Source organism: Tarenaya hassleriana, unplaced genomic scaffold, assembly GCF_000463585.1.
Source record: "Tarenaya hassleriana unplaced genomic scaffold, ASM46358v1 Cleome9, whole genome shotgun sequence".
Taxonomy (NCBI): Eukaryota; Viridiplantae; Streptophyta; class Magnoliopsida; order Brassicales; family Cleomaceae; genus Tarenaya; species Tarenaya hassleriana.
Window position 1 is genome coordinate 4,293,904 of NW_010971389.1, and position 15,100 is coordinate 4,309,003.

General features: G+C 38.1%; 2 protein-coding genes across 10 annotated transcripts in view; both read right to left on the reverse strand.

Annotated features, from left to right (window-relative positions):
- Positions 1-1,704: 1,704 nt before the first annotated feature.
- LOC104804410 (copper-transporting ATPase PAA1, chloroplastic) lies at positions 1,705-11,657 on the reverse strand. 9 transcript variants are annotated; one of them, XM_010528694.2, is made up of 18 exons: positions 11,066-11,656; positions 10,854-10,907; positions 10,292-10,445; positions 8,414-8,488; positions 8,045-8,322; positions 7,416-7,649; positions 7,101-7,199; positions 6,756-6,905; positions 6,206-6,352; positions 5,409-5,459; positions 5,142-5,299; positions 4,738-4,870; positions 4,574-4,671; positions 3,819-4,065; positions 3,339-3,542; positions 2,666-2,746; positions 2,364-2,465; positions 1,705-2,086 (listed from the first exon to the last, which is right to left on the reverse strand). In XM_010528694.2, the coding sequence occupies exons 1-18, from the start codon at positions 11,567-11,569 to the stop codon at positions 1,883-1,885; spliced, it is 2,973 nt and encodes a 990-aa protein (XP_010526996.1). In that variant the 5' UTR covers positions 11,570-11,656; the 3' UTR covers positions 1,705-1,882. The 9 variants fall into 9 exon arrangements, with proteins under 9 accessions (XP_010526996.1, XP_010526997.1, XP_010526998.1 ...); XM_010528696.2 differs by having other exon boundaries at positions 1,998-2,086; positions 2,364-2,530; XM_010528695.2 differs by lacking the exon at positions 2,364-2,465 and having other exon boundaries at positions 11,066-11,655.
- A 741-nt stretch (positions 11,658-12,398) lies between these two features.
- Positions 12,399-15,100, reverse strand: part of LOC104804411 — a 4,241-nt gene continuing 1,539 nt past the window's right edge. The window contains exons 2-5 of the mRNA XM_010528703.2: positions 13,852-15,029; positions 13,551-13,633; positions 13,269-13,471; positions 12,399-12,626 (exon numbers count right to left, since the gene is read on the reverse strand). Coding sequence (XP_010527005.1) covers positions 12,486-12,626; positions 13,269-13,471; positions 13,551-13,633; positions 13,852-14,132 — 708 coding nt within the window. The 5' untranslated portion in view covers positions 14,133-15,029 and the 3' untranslated portion in view covers positions 12,399-12,485. The remainder of the gene's footprint in view (positions 12,627-13,268; positions 13,472-13,550; positions 13,634-13,851; positions 15,030-15,100) is intronic.

Genomic DNA, 15,100 nt, shown 5'->3' on the forward strand with positions numbered 1-15,100 from the left:
CATAATTTCAAAACAAATGGATTATATTTTGGTTCATTCTTTTCAAATTAAATTTATGTAAAATATATCACTTTCTATTTTTTGTTTTAAAGTAGTCGCTATTATTTTAATATTTATTCGGAACAAATAGTTTTGTCTAGTAATATTAAAAAGTTGTAATATATATGAGGGACGTGACAATGATGAAGGCAGAGTGGAAAACAGTGCTAAAGAAATGAATGCAAGAGGATGGCAAATAAAGGGAGTCCCTTTTACACAGGCAGTCGCTTGCTGAAATTTTCAGTTCACCAACTTTATTTTATTTTCTGATAATGATTAATCGAAGGTATTTTAAACCGGCGAGGGGGCAGATATCTCAAATGTTCTGTTTGTTGAAGCTTAAAGGCCAATGCAAGACGAAATTTAAAATAAAAGTGAATGAATTTGTGAACATGGAAATTATGCAAAGGATACATAACCATGGCCCATGGGGGGCTTTGGCTTTTTACATTTATTTTACTATATATATATATATATATATATTGTATTGAAATTAATAATATTTTTTGCTCAAAGTGCAAAGAAGAATGTAGAAATTCTCAAACACAAGGATCGGCCCTTGATTATTGGCTTTCTACATGATTTTGTCACAAAAGCATCCGAGTGGGACTAAGATGTTCCTTTGGACTCCCCCACTTGAAAACATCCGTTGCCAAAAAGCTCTTATTACAATTTTCCAATCCCCTTTTGCACTTGAACACACTTTAAATGTTCTTTTCTTTTTCTTTTTTTAAAGAAAAAAAATGGAACACTATCATACAAAGTATGCGCATATGGACCCTGAAATTTTAAAATATCCAAATTCATGTTCATGGATCTTGGATATTCGAATTTGAATATCTGAAAAAATATTCAGAATTTATAGAATTCGAAATTGTATTATTTCTAATAGATATAAGTGATTTTTTTATAATTTTCAAGAATGATTGAAATTTTTCTAATTAAAATTTTTATAGATATTTCGTAATTCTAAAGTTACGAATCCTAGTATAATTTAATAATAACGTCGATTTGTAAATCCAAACTCAGACTCCAATTGTGTTAACAATTAGACCAATTGGGCAATCTATTCGTTCTAGCATTGAACACTTCGCATTTCTAGGAGTACGAATAATATCCAAATTATACGAGTTATATACGAACGTAATATAAGATATGTTTTTAAACAATTTGATTAATTTGTGCAATTAAACGAATTAAAAATTATAAAATGACGATAGGAATCTCGCTTTCGGTATTGGTTAATGATGTTTGGCACGGCCACTCGATGGCATGATTTCACGTGCTAGCGTTTGTTTATGCTTTTAAACATCTTTGTCCATAATAACCATTTGTAAAATTAGTTGACCTATTTAATTTTGTAGGGTTGTTTCTAGTTCAGCTTTGATATGAACCAAAGATGTATGGTCATTATGCGGAGCCATTGACAAAACTTTCTGAACAAAAGTAACATGACTTTCCCCTAAATCAGGCTTTTCCTTTTTTGTTTGCCCTTTTGTTGTTGTTGTTTTGTCATTTAAAGTGGCCGTCAAAATGAAGTAAATTTTGGAGGAGATTAGGGCAAAGTTTTAGGGATTTCAGAATCCGTGGTTTTCAACCCTATTCAACCTCATTTAGCTACGGCTTATGTTATGGTGATTGGTGAGATTCATGTGATCTTCTTGCTACCACAACGTCGTTCTATATATTTTTTCCCCAAATATAATATAACCATAAAAATAAAACAAACAAAAAACCAAGTCTGTTGTCGAAAGTGAGTTTTGACAAAAAATGGGCACTTGCAAAAACCGTCAAGGGGTCCCATGAGAGAACAATTTGCGATTCAAATAACCGTCCTGTTTCTCTAGGGTGTGTCCTTCGATCTCGCCCTCCCGTCCAGATGTTTTGTTCTGTTCAGATTGTTGTCGGAGGAAAACCTTAAGCGGAGGAGTAAGGAGTTGGACATGACCCCGACAGAACTCAGACCCATGAGAGCCCCGGCGATGGATGGGGTTAACATCGTTCCTGTCAATGGCAGCAACACTCCTGCCGCTATGGGGATTCCTACCTGCCCATTTTTGTTTTAAAAATAAATACGCTGAATCGATTATTCCTGGAGTGTTGCCACTCAAGACGAATGTTTTTGCTTTTACTACACAAATACCGTCGCTCCATCATCCTGGTTCCTTTTATTGGAACCAGCAGATAACCCAAGCGGGAGAAGGGGCAAGCAAGACCGCGAGGGGAAGGCGATACCACAGGAACAAGGGGAGGCCGCCCGTTTCAGAATTTTGGAAATTAGGGTTAGGGATTTTATAATAAGGTTTGGACCGAATCGACCTTACCTTGCCTCCATCACTTGCCTGGGTATGTCTCTCCCATTCTCCTACCCTCAGGCTGACATCTCGTCCTCCCCCCAGCTCCACCGACAGGGTACCGACCAAGTCCTGGGGTATCCCGCAGATATCCGAAACTCAGATACCCAACCCTCAGGAGGCCGAGACTGGACAGTCTGACCGAGAAAACCGAGGGGGTGAAGCCGAAATCAAGTACACTAGACCTTAGGATCCGGTAAATAAACAAGCCCTATTGTTTTGTGCATCTAAACTTAAAAGAAGAAAAACATCAAAGAGAGGGGAGAACTTACAATGTTGTATCCAAAGGCCCACCAAAGATTTTGCTTCACCGTCTTCATGGTTTGCCGGCTCAGCTCCAATGCTTCAAGCAACTGCGCACAAATTTATGCAAAGAACTCTGATGAAAACGGAATGAACATCTCAAAGCATACACCGGTTGATAATGTGTACAAGTTACATTCCAACAAAACATATCATTTAGTATTGTAGACAATGAATTTTCCTAAGATAAAAAATTTGATTGCATTTCTTGAACACCATACCATTTAATGAAGATACAATGGTGAACCCTCCGATCTAAATACAGGGTTTTAGCTCAGTTTTTACATTGCTAAATCAAAACACTGTCATAAGATAAATTCAAATTTGTTGAGACAGGTAAAGTACTTACCCGTAAATAATATTGTAATCTTAGACTACACTGTATATGCTGATTTTTTCTTCAACCAAGTTTGAACGTGATAGTAGCACGTATATACCTATTTCAAGTTAACATAACAGTGATTTGAACAACATGGAATAAAATGTATAGCCAATTTCAAGTAGTTTTTAAGTCCATGGTCATGGTGGTATCTTTACTAAGCTAAAGCGAATTTTTTCCTTCACAGTGAAAGACTACAACCACCAAGATCTTGAAATAAGGGGAAAACAGAGGCAGAGGTGTAACCGAGAAAGATGCTATACCTGTGATAACCGATTGCTCATCAACACGATAGGAGAGACCTCACTGGCGGCTCCTACACCTCCACCCATGGCTACTCCAACATCAGATGAAGCCAAAGCTGCAGCATCGTTGATTCCATCGCCCACCATAGCTACACCTTTCCGGGTTTTCTGAAGTTCATTTATGAATCTCTTCTTCTCTCCCGGTTTAACTCCTGCTATGACCTGTAACATATGCCTGATCAGAGATTGCTCATTGAATCTGATCGTCATCAATTCATATGGAAGTTTCTATGCAAGGATTTATGGACTTATCTGACAAAGCAATAAGGAATAACATAACTTTCTTTCATTTGAGTTTCATGCCTACAGCTCAACCATTGCCATGACTTTGTATAACCATTTAGCAACCAAAAATAAAAATAAACGCAACACTAAGTTAAATTAAACCCCGTTTGATCTCCTTTCGAGGTCTATTCATCGACAGAGATAAGAACATACCCTTTCCTGAGGAATTCCGACAACAGAGGCCACATAGTTTGCATTATTCCTCTTGTCACCAGACAACATGTACACATCAATTCCTTGTCTGCTCAGATTCTCAACAACCTGCTGAGCATCTTCCCTGACTTTATCTTCGAAACAGATAAGAGCCGCAAGTGTGTTATCCACCCCGATGTACACAGTGGACTGGCTTTTAAATTCATGTCCTTCGATTGCATGCAATGGGTTCTCAGCAACTCCATGTCTGCATATACCAAGGATTGCTTAGGCTATTTACAAAACTGAAAGCTGTAACTTTACCATGGCTGCTCATAAATATACTTTACATATTCATTCTCAGCTAAGTATTTCCTAAAACTATCATTACAGGTATATATGCGCAAGTAGGCCAAAATTGTGACCGCAGTGACCTTATCATTAATCAAACTGCTTCAATGATCACTTACAAACAAAAAACTACTACTATAACTAATAGCTGTTCTGGCATCTTTAACACCATCAGTGAGAAGAAGGTTTTACACCATAAAAGAAACATCAACCAGAATTATTTAACAGAAGTTGGAGATAGTTTCCTTTTTATCTACAATACAAATATCTGTGATGTATCATAGCGACGATAAGTTCATAACATCAACTTAAATCATGCTACGATGAAAGGCATGATACTATAAACATAATGCAAATGTCAGAGAGCCAAATAACTCTTAAAATGGATAGTATTTGCAAATTTAATGAGTGCCTGGAGTTAATACCTCTGAAGCCAATCCAGTGTTCCAACCGTAACTCTCTTATTGTTGACGATAGCAACAGCACCAGATCCTGGTTCCTCACTAAATGTTCCATCCTCTACCTTCAGTAGCACAACCATAATATTGTTCAATAATTTCGTGGGAAGTGAAAACCTATAATAGTATACCTTTATGATTTGGCAATTATGATTCCGAGCTGCTTCAATAATCGCTTTACCAACGGGATGAGAAGTATTTGATTCCACGGAAGCTGCTAGCTTCAAAACCTCAACTTCTGACAAAGTGTCACCCAAATTGTATCTGCATGAGAGCATTTGAAACTGGATGTTTATCTTACAACAGAGAAACACACGGGTATCTACCACGACAGTAGTATTACCTCACAAGTATTCCAAAAGTTAACCTCGAGAGGGAAAAATTAGCAATATCAGCAGACAGACCCTTCAAGTTTCCAATCAAGCTTTACATCGCTAACAAATTTGGAATAACATAAAAAAAATATCTAACAACCAGAATAGTTTTGAAGACCCATTTAAACAAAGAAATACGAAGAGTAAGCAAACAGCCCTACCTTGAATATTCAGGAATCACAACTTTGGTCACAACTGGATGGCCTCTTGTTAATGTCCCAGTTTTGTCGAAGACAACAGTATCAACTGAAGCGAATTTTTCAAGTATATCACCACCACGAAGAAGCAATCCTCTTCTTGCTCCTAATGATATGCCAACCTAAAAACATTTATCCAGTTCATTGATTTTGATTTTCAACATGCAACTGTGAGTCTGCGACTTATTCAAAACAAATACTAATGTGTTATTGTGTTTATAAAGAAATCACCAGCATTGCAGTCGGTGTAGCCAACCCAAGGGCACATGGACAAGCCACAACCTGGTTCCAGAACAAAGGTCACCAAGATAGATCAGCAGCAAAACGAAGGAAAGGGAGAAAATAAATGAGAAAGGACATGGTAACAAGGAAAGAAAATGTAGTAGTTGATAACAGACTCAAGAAAAAAAGCAAAACAAGAATCACATAATTTAATAGCTGAAACATCACAATTCCAAAGAGAAAGGATGGTGGATGTAAGCCAAATGGAAAGGATCTGTGGATGTAAGAGCCTTTTTTTTCTTAGCAAGGTATCTTTAAATAAATCAATATGTTCTCAGGACTTGAATAGTACGTTACCTTCTGTTATGATTTGCAAGGAGCAAAATCCTAGAATCTGTTCATAGAAACATTTCCAGAACGTGTTTTCGGTAAAGGTTGTATAAAACATTACCAGAGTGTTGTGACAGTTGTTAGTTGTCAGACAATAATACAAGTATCCTTCTTTTTATGCAATAATATAAGGATTTTAAAGCCACAGTTTGTCTATATGATTGATACAGTGTTAGTGTATCTCTTACACACTGCACTTCTCTTCAACCTGTATAAGAACCTTTTAGAGGAATAAAAGTAGTACACTATAGTGATGTAATGGTCAAAAAAATGTTACCCAGATATCTGTACTTACAGTCTAGGCTAACCGATAGACTTTTCTAGGACCATGGGAAATTTATTTGCACAAGCTTGACCTCACAATCATGGACAAGATCAACATAGGAAGGAACAAAAAATCATCTTAGAGGACATACCAGAACACTGCAAGACAATTGAAGGGCCAAGGAAGCTGGGCTCCCATTATGCAAGGTAGATGGGAGAATATATGAACCGAATAGATTCCAGAACATAAATGTAGCAGCAGACAGTGCCATCACACCATACGTGAAGCGTCCAGCAACCTAGTAATCACAGAAAGATCTAAGGTCCATGCTGTTTTTCCAAATTTGCATACAACTATGAAATCATATGAATGTACACAACTGGACAAACCTTAAAACATCTTATTTTCTAATCATATATTTTATGCTTCCAAGCAAACAAATTATAAAAGAAACTGTGTGCCACTAGTTTTCCAGCAAGATCACATGCATCGAACTACCAAACTACTGTTACATCACGGCCAAAGTCCTCTGAGGAAAATAAAATTTACCTTAAAAATCAACCTGCAGTTTTCTTCTAAGGAGAATGTATGTTCACGTGCACTTGCATGCAAACACATATAGTTCGATATTGTGATTTTTCATGCAAAATATGCATGTATGTACGAAGATATGTGAATGCACATGAAAAGAGAAGAGAGACCTTGTCAACCAAACGCTGTACTGGAGCTTCCCTACTTTGAGCTTCTTCAACCAGACGAACAATGTCCCCAACTGCTGTCTCTCCCCCTGATCTACGCACCTCGACTGTAAGGGTTCCATTCAGGTTTATACATCCTGCAGCAACTTGACTCTAGCTGAAAGATTAATTTCTTTTTACAAAAATATGATTAACATTTACCATAGCTAGCACCATCAGTAGAGATCTACTTTAAATGGCGTAGCAGAATGTACAATGTGGATAAATGTAAAAACAGAATGATGAAAAATAAAAGTATAACATATCTCATGCTATAGTAAATCTAGCAAGACTGGGGTAGAAAGATACCCCTGACTCTTTTGTCACGGGCAAAGGCTCCCCCGTCAAGCTTGACTCATCAATGGTGCTTCTACCCGACCTAACGATACCATCTGCCGGAACTCGATCCTAGATAAGCAAGAAACATATGCCATATGAGACAAATCAGGGGATACATAATGAGCAAAATAGCAACTAATTGTTCAACCTTCAAACAGACATATCGTTTGCATAAGAACTGAAAAGTGAGATTCTTAAATCTATAGAAATATCCAAGAAAACAGAAACACCCCACAAAAAAAATAACAACTAATATGTTCAAGAATGAAAGTTTTCTTTTCTTACTCCTGGTAGTATGACGACTAAATCACCCACAGATAAACTATTACAAGGAACCTCAACAGTCGAACTTGGATTCTGCGGATCACCATCAAGAAGAAGACGAGCCTTTGAAGGTAAAACACTAAGAAGACCGGTCATATCACTGGTAGCTTTTATTTTGGCTCTCTGCTCAAGATTCCTTCCAAGCAATATAAAAGCTATTAACATAACCGGCTCCTCAAAAAACGTCTTCCAGCCCTGCATGTCAAACCATAATGGGGTAAAATATCAATCAACATTGGCACAGACAATGACTAACATGAGGGTCGAGGATTTGTGGTCTACTAAAATACTTGGCCACAATAACAGGTTTTAGCCGACAGAACCTGATTTAAGTAAGAAATTAGATTAGTAAAGAAATTTATGCCAGTGAGATTGTAGACCAGACTTTACTAGACTTGTTTCACTGATGATATTGATCAAGACAACATTTAACAGATATGCTCTAAGCCTTGCTCTAAAACTCACAACAAGACGCATATATGTTTTCTATGCATACAGAAAAACAACCAAATGCAAGTACAAAACCTCTTCATAAGTGTTGTCATAGGCGTTGGAACTAGGAGTAAAAGAAAAAAGAATCATTGAATTACCAGCTTGGGGATCATGGCTGCCAATGAACTAACAGTAAATGATGACAAAGCCCCAAGACCAACTAAAGTGTTCATGTTTGGAGCACCCTTTAAAAGGCTTTTGATGCCATCAATTATGAGCTGACGTCCAGGGCCAAGCAATGTAAGCAAAGATAAGGAGACATGGAATCCTGTTGAATGAAAAGCATGGATCCAGGGAACCTTAACACCTAGAAAATGAGTTAGATGGCCGACCACACACACAGCACATAGGGCCCATGAAACAGCAAGCTCACGACCTGTAATCATTCAACAGATTAAACAGACATCAGTGATGAAGTATCATGGTCCTATAATAACATACCAAGATTTTGGAAAAATCACTGTTACCACTCTCTTTTAAGCGAGTATGCTTCTCTTTCATCTTTGATTCAAAAACTCGGAAGAAATTCACATTCGTCAAACCTGCAACCAAGAAAGAAACTGAGAACTCATAACAACAGAGATATTGTAGCCTATTTCTCGGAAAACTAAAGCGACCAGAAGCCTTTTGCCCCTCATATATCAGAACTTCCATGAACAGAATGGATTTATATTGCACAACTGGGGGGTAATAGAATAATAATAGTACTACAAAAGCAAAAGGAAAAGTGTTCTCAGATAGCGATATGAAGAAATATATTATGCAAATAAGCGACGTAATTAACAGATATCACTACCCCATGTTCAAAGAAGTTGCCCTGGTTAAAGATGTACAAATGAATAGAAAAAAACTCAAGCCCGAAGCAACCTAGATATAACAAAACTCAAATGGAAAAGCTCATTATTTCAGTAGAATATAGAGCCGTAAATCCAAGGCCTCAGAATTATGTGAAGATTTATAGCTTGTCCAGTACACATTTGTAGAAATCATTGCTAGCAAACTTTCAAGTCACACTGGCAAAAGAAACCAGGGAGAGGTCACCCTAAATTCATCCAGCCCTAGTAGGTAAATGAGGCACAAACAGAAAGGCAAAACAGACAATCAGAAGAAGCTTTTAAATAGAGTCTAAATAAACAAGAAAATTAAGATAAATTATCTTATATTGAAAATGGTGCTTCTGCTACATTAATGTTTGTTGTGAAGACACTAAAGCCTCTGTTTTTTGTGGAGATTTACAAATAACAGGTTAATTACATTGTATTGTGAAGTAAAGAAGACACTCGAGCACGGTCACAGTCACAGAAACATGTAGATTGTCTAGCTGGGAGAAGGTTTACAAACACTGAAATAATAAACACCAATACATCTCTTCAGGATAAACACTAAAATCATTCAGACTGGAAATAAATTCTTCATAAATGAGACCACCAGCACCAGAACTTATGTTCCCGATCCATTCCCAACTAGCAGCTGCTCTAATTCACCTATTACAGCAGAAATTATGAAGTTAATATTGACTCAAAACCCACCCCCAGCAGACTCAAATAGAAAGGATAACAATCGAAAGCCCAGTAAACAGGGGACATACCACAAAGATAATGTTTGCCCCTCTAAGAAATCTTTTATACTATCAAGGTGAAATATCTTCTGCAATAGCTTCAGGATCTTCCCCTACCCCATCAGTATCCAGCGAAGTTGCAAACAGAGGGAGAGAATGGAAAGAACAAAAAGGAATAAATAAAGTGGCTAACATATCTGTTTCTTATTTCAATAAATTAGAATCATATAAACGACATTGAATTCTATGGCATTACGTTTTCCAAATATGAGATGCATCAGATGCTAAACTGTTTTCACTGTAATTATACGGCTCGAAATTACTTGTTAAGTATAACTTTGATCTGCCAAAAAATTATACAGTAATCTAGCTTATCAACCTCATCTCCAAACTATCTTATTGTTCCCTATAGAATCCAGAAGGTTTACGAACACAAAGCAATCATCATGGGCATTGTATGCAAAATAAACAAAAACCACAGATGCACCAATGAGCCAAGAACAAAACTGCAAATAAAGCAGCCCAAAAGCGAAAATGTCAATCATGACCCTCCTCCGATGTGCAGTCCAAAATCTGATGCATGACTGGGTAACACTGGGTTGGAAGAATTCTCAACCAACCGTTCGTATCATCATGCACAAAAATATGTACAAATATTGATTTCTACTAAAAATGTGCATAAAAAATATAATCAATAAAGTGGCACACAAAGTCTCAATAGAGCTGTTGATGTCAGGTATGTAGCTAAAATCTTCATAGGAAAGCATGTCAAACCACAGTTTCTCACCTCGAGGGGTTGATTCAAATCCGCAATTACTCAGATGTTTTGCAAGCATCTCTCCTAGCTCCTCTTTCCAGTTTGGCACAGATTTTGCTTCGAGTACTGGCCACACTATGGCTGTCTCGGTCGTGAGATTAACACTCGCAGTAGAAACTTGAGGCTGTCCACAAAGCAAAAGAAACACGGAAAGAAATGGTGAATATTAGAAAGTTGGGAAAACATCTTCCAGAGACCAGATCAAGTTCTTCCAAACATGTAACTCAAGAAAGGACCAAACGGCAAAGAGAATGCATGGAAGTGAAAATACAATCACAGCCTGAACGATTATGATTCGCATTTGATGAAGGATAAAGAAAACATATTCAGAAGATTATGGTGACTGAAGTATCAAGATTATAAGAAAACTAGAGAAAAATAAAACAAGAACATTGTTGATCCTATCAACAAGCCTATGAAGAAGTTCATGAAAATCATGAAAGAACAACTTAATACATGATAAATCAGGGAAACAAAAATAAGAAGAAAGCGAACATCATAGCTAAAGCACAATACAGAAAGCATAGCTCACCTGGCTTTCCAGTATTTTTTTCACACTTGCTGCACAACCTCCGCATGTCATCCCCTGCATTCAGTAGAACATCGATGTCGATACCATGGTAATGTGGTGTATAATTGAAAACATAAAGTGGCTTACACCAACCCTATGTAATTGTAATCATCTCTGAACACTCTGTTAGGTGCCACACACACACAGAGATGAGAAAGAAAGAGAAAGCGTACCCCAACATCGAGAATAATGACATCTGATGACGGAGAAGGGACACCATCACCTGCTCCGGCACCCAATTTTGATTCCGAGTCTCCACCGTCCCATCGACCTCCTCCGCCGCCGCTACCACCGGTTCCTCCGCCTCCTAAACCGCCGCCGGAAACAGTCCCAAACGACGCGGCGGAGCTGGGGGAGCACTGCAACCGACGCTGGATTTCCGGCGCAACAGCAGCGCATAAGCTTCTAAACACTGAGTAATACGCAGCAGAAGACGCGCGATAACAAGACGAATCGGAGGCGGTAAAACGAGTTGCGTAGAAAAATTGGAGACGACGAGTGGCGAGTTGGTGCGGGAGAGAAGAGCGAGTGAGAAGGAGCGGGTGAAGGCGTTTGGCGCTGGCTAAATGGCGGTGTAGGGCCTTGGATATGGTGAGGAGAGGCAATGAAGCGCCGCCGGTTCTCGCCGCCGCCGTCGTCGCGGTCGCGGTGGACAGAGAGACGAACCTGGACTCCATGGATTTTTTTTTCTATTCTATTCTCTCTCGCTCGCCGTGTTATCTTTTTCTCTTTGCGGCCAATGGATTTTCCTTTGTGCCGAGTTTTTTCCTTTTCTTTTTGTTGTGAGAAGGAACAGTTAAATTGAAGGTTGGAAATTTGGAATTACTAAAGTAACGATTTTTATTTTAAAAGGGTAAAGAGTTTAATTTACCTTTAGAAAAATTACGGATTTTTAATTCAACAAAAAATATTGGATTTGTATATTTTAGTTTATATAGTAAAAAATTGTAGAACATTTGAGATATTTACGGATTTATTTGATAATTTAGATAATATTTTACAAAACTCTATTATATAAAATACAACACAACTTTTTTTTTTACTTTTTTCTAATTAAAATTTTAAGTTATTACAAAAATTTTCTGTTCTTCAATCTATAAAATCTATTTTTTTTTCAGTGTCGAAATTTATGTAGTAAATGTATTTTATTATTTTTGTGTATGATATCATTTTGTTGTATTACTTCCAATACATAATGTTTCATTACATTGGATCAATGAGGGACGAAAATTGTAAAATGGATTAAGCATATGAATTCTGATACTAAAAAATTAGATTTTATAAATTAATATTCTCTTACAGTACGTACATTCTCGTTTTTTGTCCGATTTTGATGGACCAAATTCACCTATTTTATAATATTTCCTCTAATGACTGCCATAATTAAAGTCATAACAAGAATACAAATCAAAGTCAGTCACGAGGGTTGACAAAGGAAAATGGATTAAAATGAAATTAAAAATTGAAAAATCTACAAAATTACGAAACAAGAGAGGAATAAAAAGAGAAGCACAAATCTCACGCCAGAGTAATAAAAAGAATTTAATAGCTTATTATATATGTACAAATTAATTAAAATTTGAAAAAATTATTTTAGTCGCGTTTTAGTATATGACCATTTGTTGTTGTTGCGTCTTCCTTGAATCGCTTCGCTTTGCCATCCCCGACAATTTTATCTGGCACGCGTTCCACCATTGCTTCCAAGTCATCCAAGTCTTGCTTCAGTTCATCAACCTGTCGTTACATTTGTTGCGGATCCAGAAAAAAATTATAAACGGAAGCAATAAAAAGGGTAGATTTAATTTTATAACAGAGTATTTAACAATTTTAATCAAAATTTTATAAAATTCATTAAAAAAATAAATATTTTTAATTAAAAAGTGGGGGCATGTGACGTCATCCCTTACGAATGGGTCGGTCCATGATCAAACGTATACAATATGTAGTAGAAGATTTTAAATGAGTTTTTAAAGAATATTTCTCGAGTATCAATAAAAAACAATGGCGTTTTGAAAGAAAAAATGATTCTAAATCTCGAAATATTAAAACTTGTTTCATATAATATACATTTTGATCGCATTTTGAAATATTAAAACTTGTTTCATATAATATACATTTTGATCGGAGTGTGTTTCTATGGGAAATTCTCTCAAATTCTAATTGATTCTCTTAAAAAAAAAAATCATTCATGAAACAAGAATGCTTATATGCATATATATTTGCCCAAGAATGCATAAAAAAATATTCAACTTGTCCCCTTGTGAGAACAAAATATATTTCCAAAGGAAATTGGAAATCTATGAATCTTTCTATGCCCATACATACATGCATACATACATGTATGTATTGATTAGGGTTAGAATGAGTTCTACGTACCTTGAGAAGGAATTCATGAGTGAGGTGTGCTTCATGAGCAGCTACTTGAGAGATGTGTTCAACCGCCAAAGCAGCCTCCTTCAGCTTACCATTCTCCGGCAGCTTCTCCGCCAATTCTTCCGTCATTTTCTCCGTCGCATTCGCCACTGTTTCCACCATTTCCGCCACGGCTTCCGCCCCTTCCACCGCCATCTCCACCTCACCTGAACATGCACCCGTAGAAATGAGAAACGGGCCGAAGAAAATGGAAATCGATATTCGTGAGAATACGTATATATTTACCTTCAATCCGTTTCAGCGTCTGCATCTTCTTGCTCCAAAAGGGAAACAATACCGACAAAACTGAACCTAGAACCCATCTTGCCCTGCTCATTCCAAGTTGTAAAATCGTAGAACAAAGGTTATAAAATTCATTACCCTAAACGCATATAGTCATACAAATTTTCATTCATATTGGTCCGGAAAATCAGGGTTACGCAATCTTTTAGACCATAGGAGTTGAGCCAAAATAACATTCAACCATATGCTCATCACTCATTATGAAGAATTTATACTCTGAGAGAGAGAGAGAGAGAGAGAGTACCAAATAGGGAAATTAAACCCGGTTTTTGGAGTAGAAGGTTGTGACATAGGGTCGTTCGGACCATGACTGATGTTGTTTCCGGCATTAACCGAGCTAATCAACTTCAAACCTTGGCCCGTCTGAGAATAATCTCTTCCGCCAAACCGATGAATTGTCGGAGAGAATCGCTGAAACGAGTTAATATCTCTCGTCGTCCTGATTCTGTACATTCGGAACACATCGACGAGGCTCTGCATCCAAACGGAAGAGCCTCCTGTGCGCATTTTGACGACCATACACATCGACCGATCGATTTCCTTTTTGTCTGGTTAGAAAGATGAAAGATGACACATGCAAAAACTTTGTATATGAATGAAGATATATATACCCAAATATTTATATTTTTGCGTGGTGAAGGAAGATGAAGGCTTTTTTTACGTGTAGAAACGCCTGATGAAGGAGATTGAACACGCCAAGGAACAATGGTGCTTTCCGTTTACTTTCTCTTTGTTTTTGAAAAATGTAACTGTGAAGGTGGTATCGAACCCTCTCCGATCTCTCCGTCACTCGTTCGTGCAAGAACCGAAAGAAGAGACAGCGATTTTAACGAGTTCGGTTACCGAGCAAGCTCGGGCCTACATCTCGGCCGGACGGTGCCGGCGAATCCACTAGAACGGAAAGAAACAACAGAGAAGGGATAACACACGGTGGCTCTCCACACAAGGTCGGAGGCTCACCGGGAAACGCCAAGAGACAGGGTACGAGACACTTACCGACCTACTCCGCGACTCACCTTTGTGACCGCCACCGGTCAGAAGCTTCTCCATCGCCGGGAAACTCTTCCTCCGTCGCGATCTTCCTCTCCTTCCCACGATCGCCTCTGCGATCGCCTTTCTCCTCTCCACCTCGAGCACCGCGCCTCTCTCGTGTCGAAGTCCCGAAACCCCTTAGGGTTTCATTAACTCTCGGGATGAAGCGCTGCGTTTTACTCGAACGGGCCGAGTTCCTTTTCCGCCAAAACGGGCCGCTGGGCCGAGCGGGCCCAACAATCTCCACCTTGGTGGAGAAAGGAACTTGCAAGGAAATAATAACAAATAAAACACTAGTGGGATTCGCCGTTTCCAGCACCGATCGACTTTCGTCGATCCCTCGACTTTCGTCGGAATTTAAAGCAGACTTACCTGACTTACCTGACTTACCTGTCCCGGAATTAGTCGCACGTCGTCCTGAATCTGATGAAGCTCCCGTCGATGACTCCTCATGGCCTCGT

Coding starts and splice junctions, on each gene's coding strand:
- LOC104804410 (XM_010528694.2), bottom strand. CDS start 11,569: ATGGAGTCCAGGTTCGTCTCTCTGTCCACCGCGACCGCGACGACGGCG. Junction 4,672..4,737: donor ATAATTGCCAAATCATAAAG/GTATACTATTAT, acceptor GTGCTACTGAAG/GTAGAGGATGGAACATTTAG. Junction 2,747..3,338: donor TGAGCAATCGGTTATCACAG/GTATAGCATCTT, acceptor ATTTGTGCGCAG/TTGCTTGAAGCATTGGAGCT.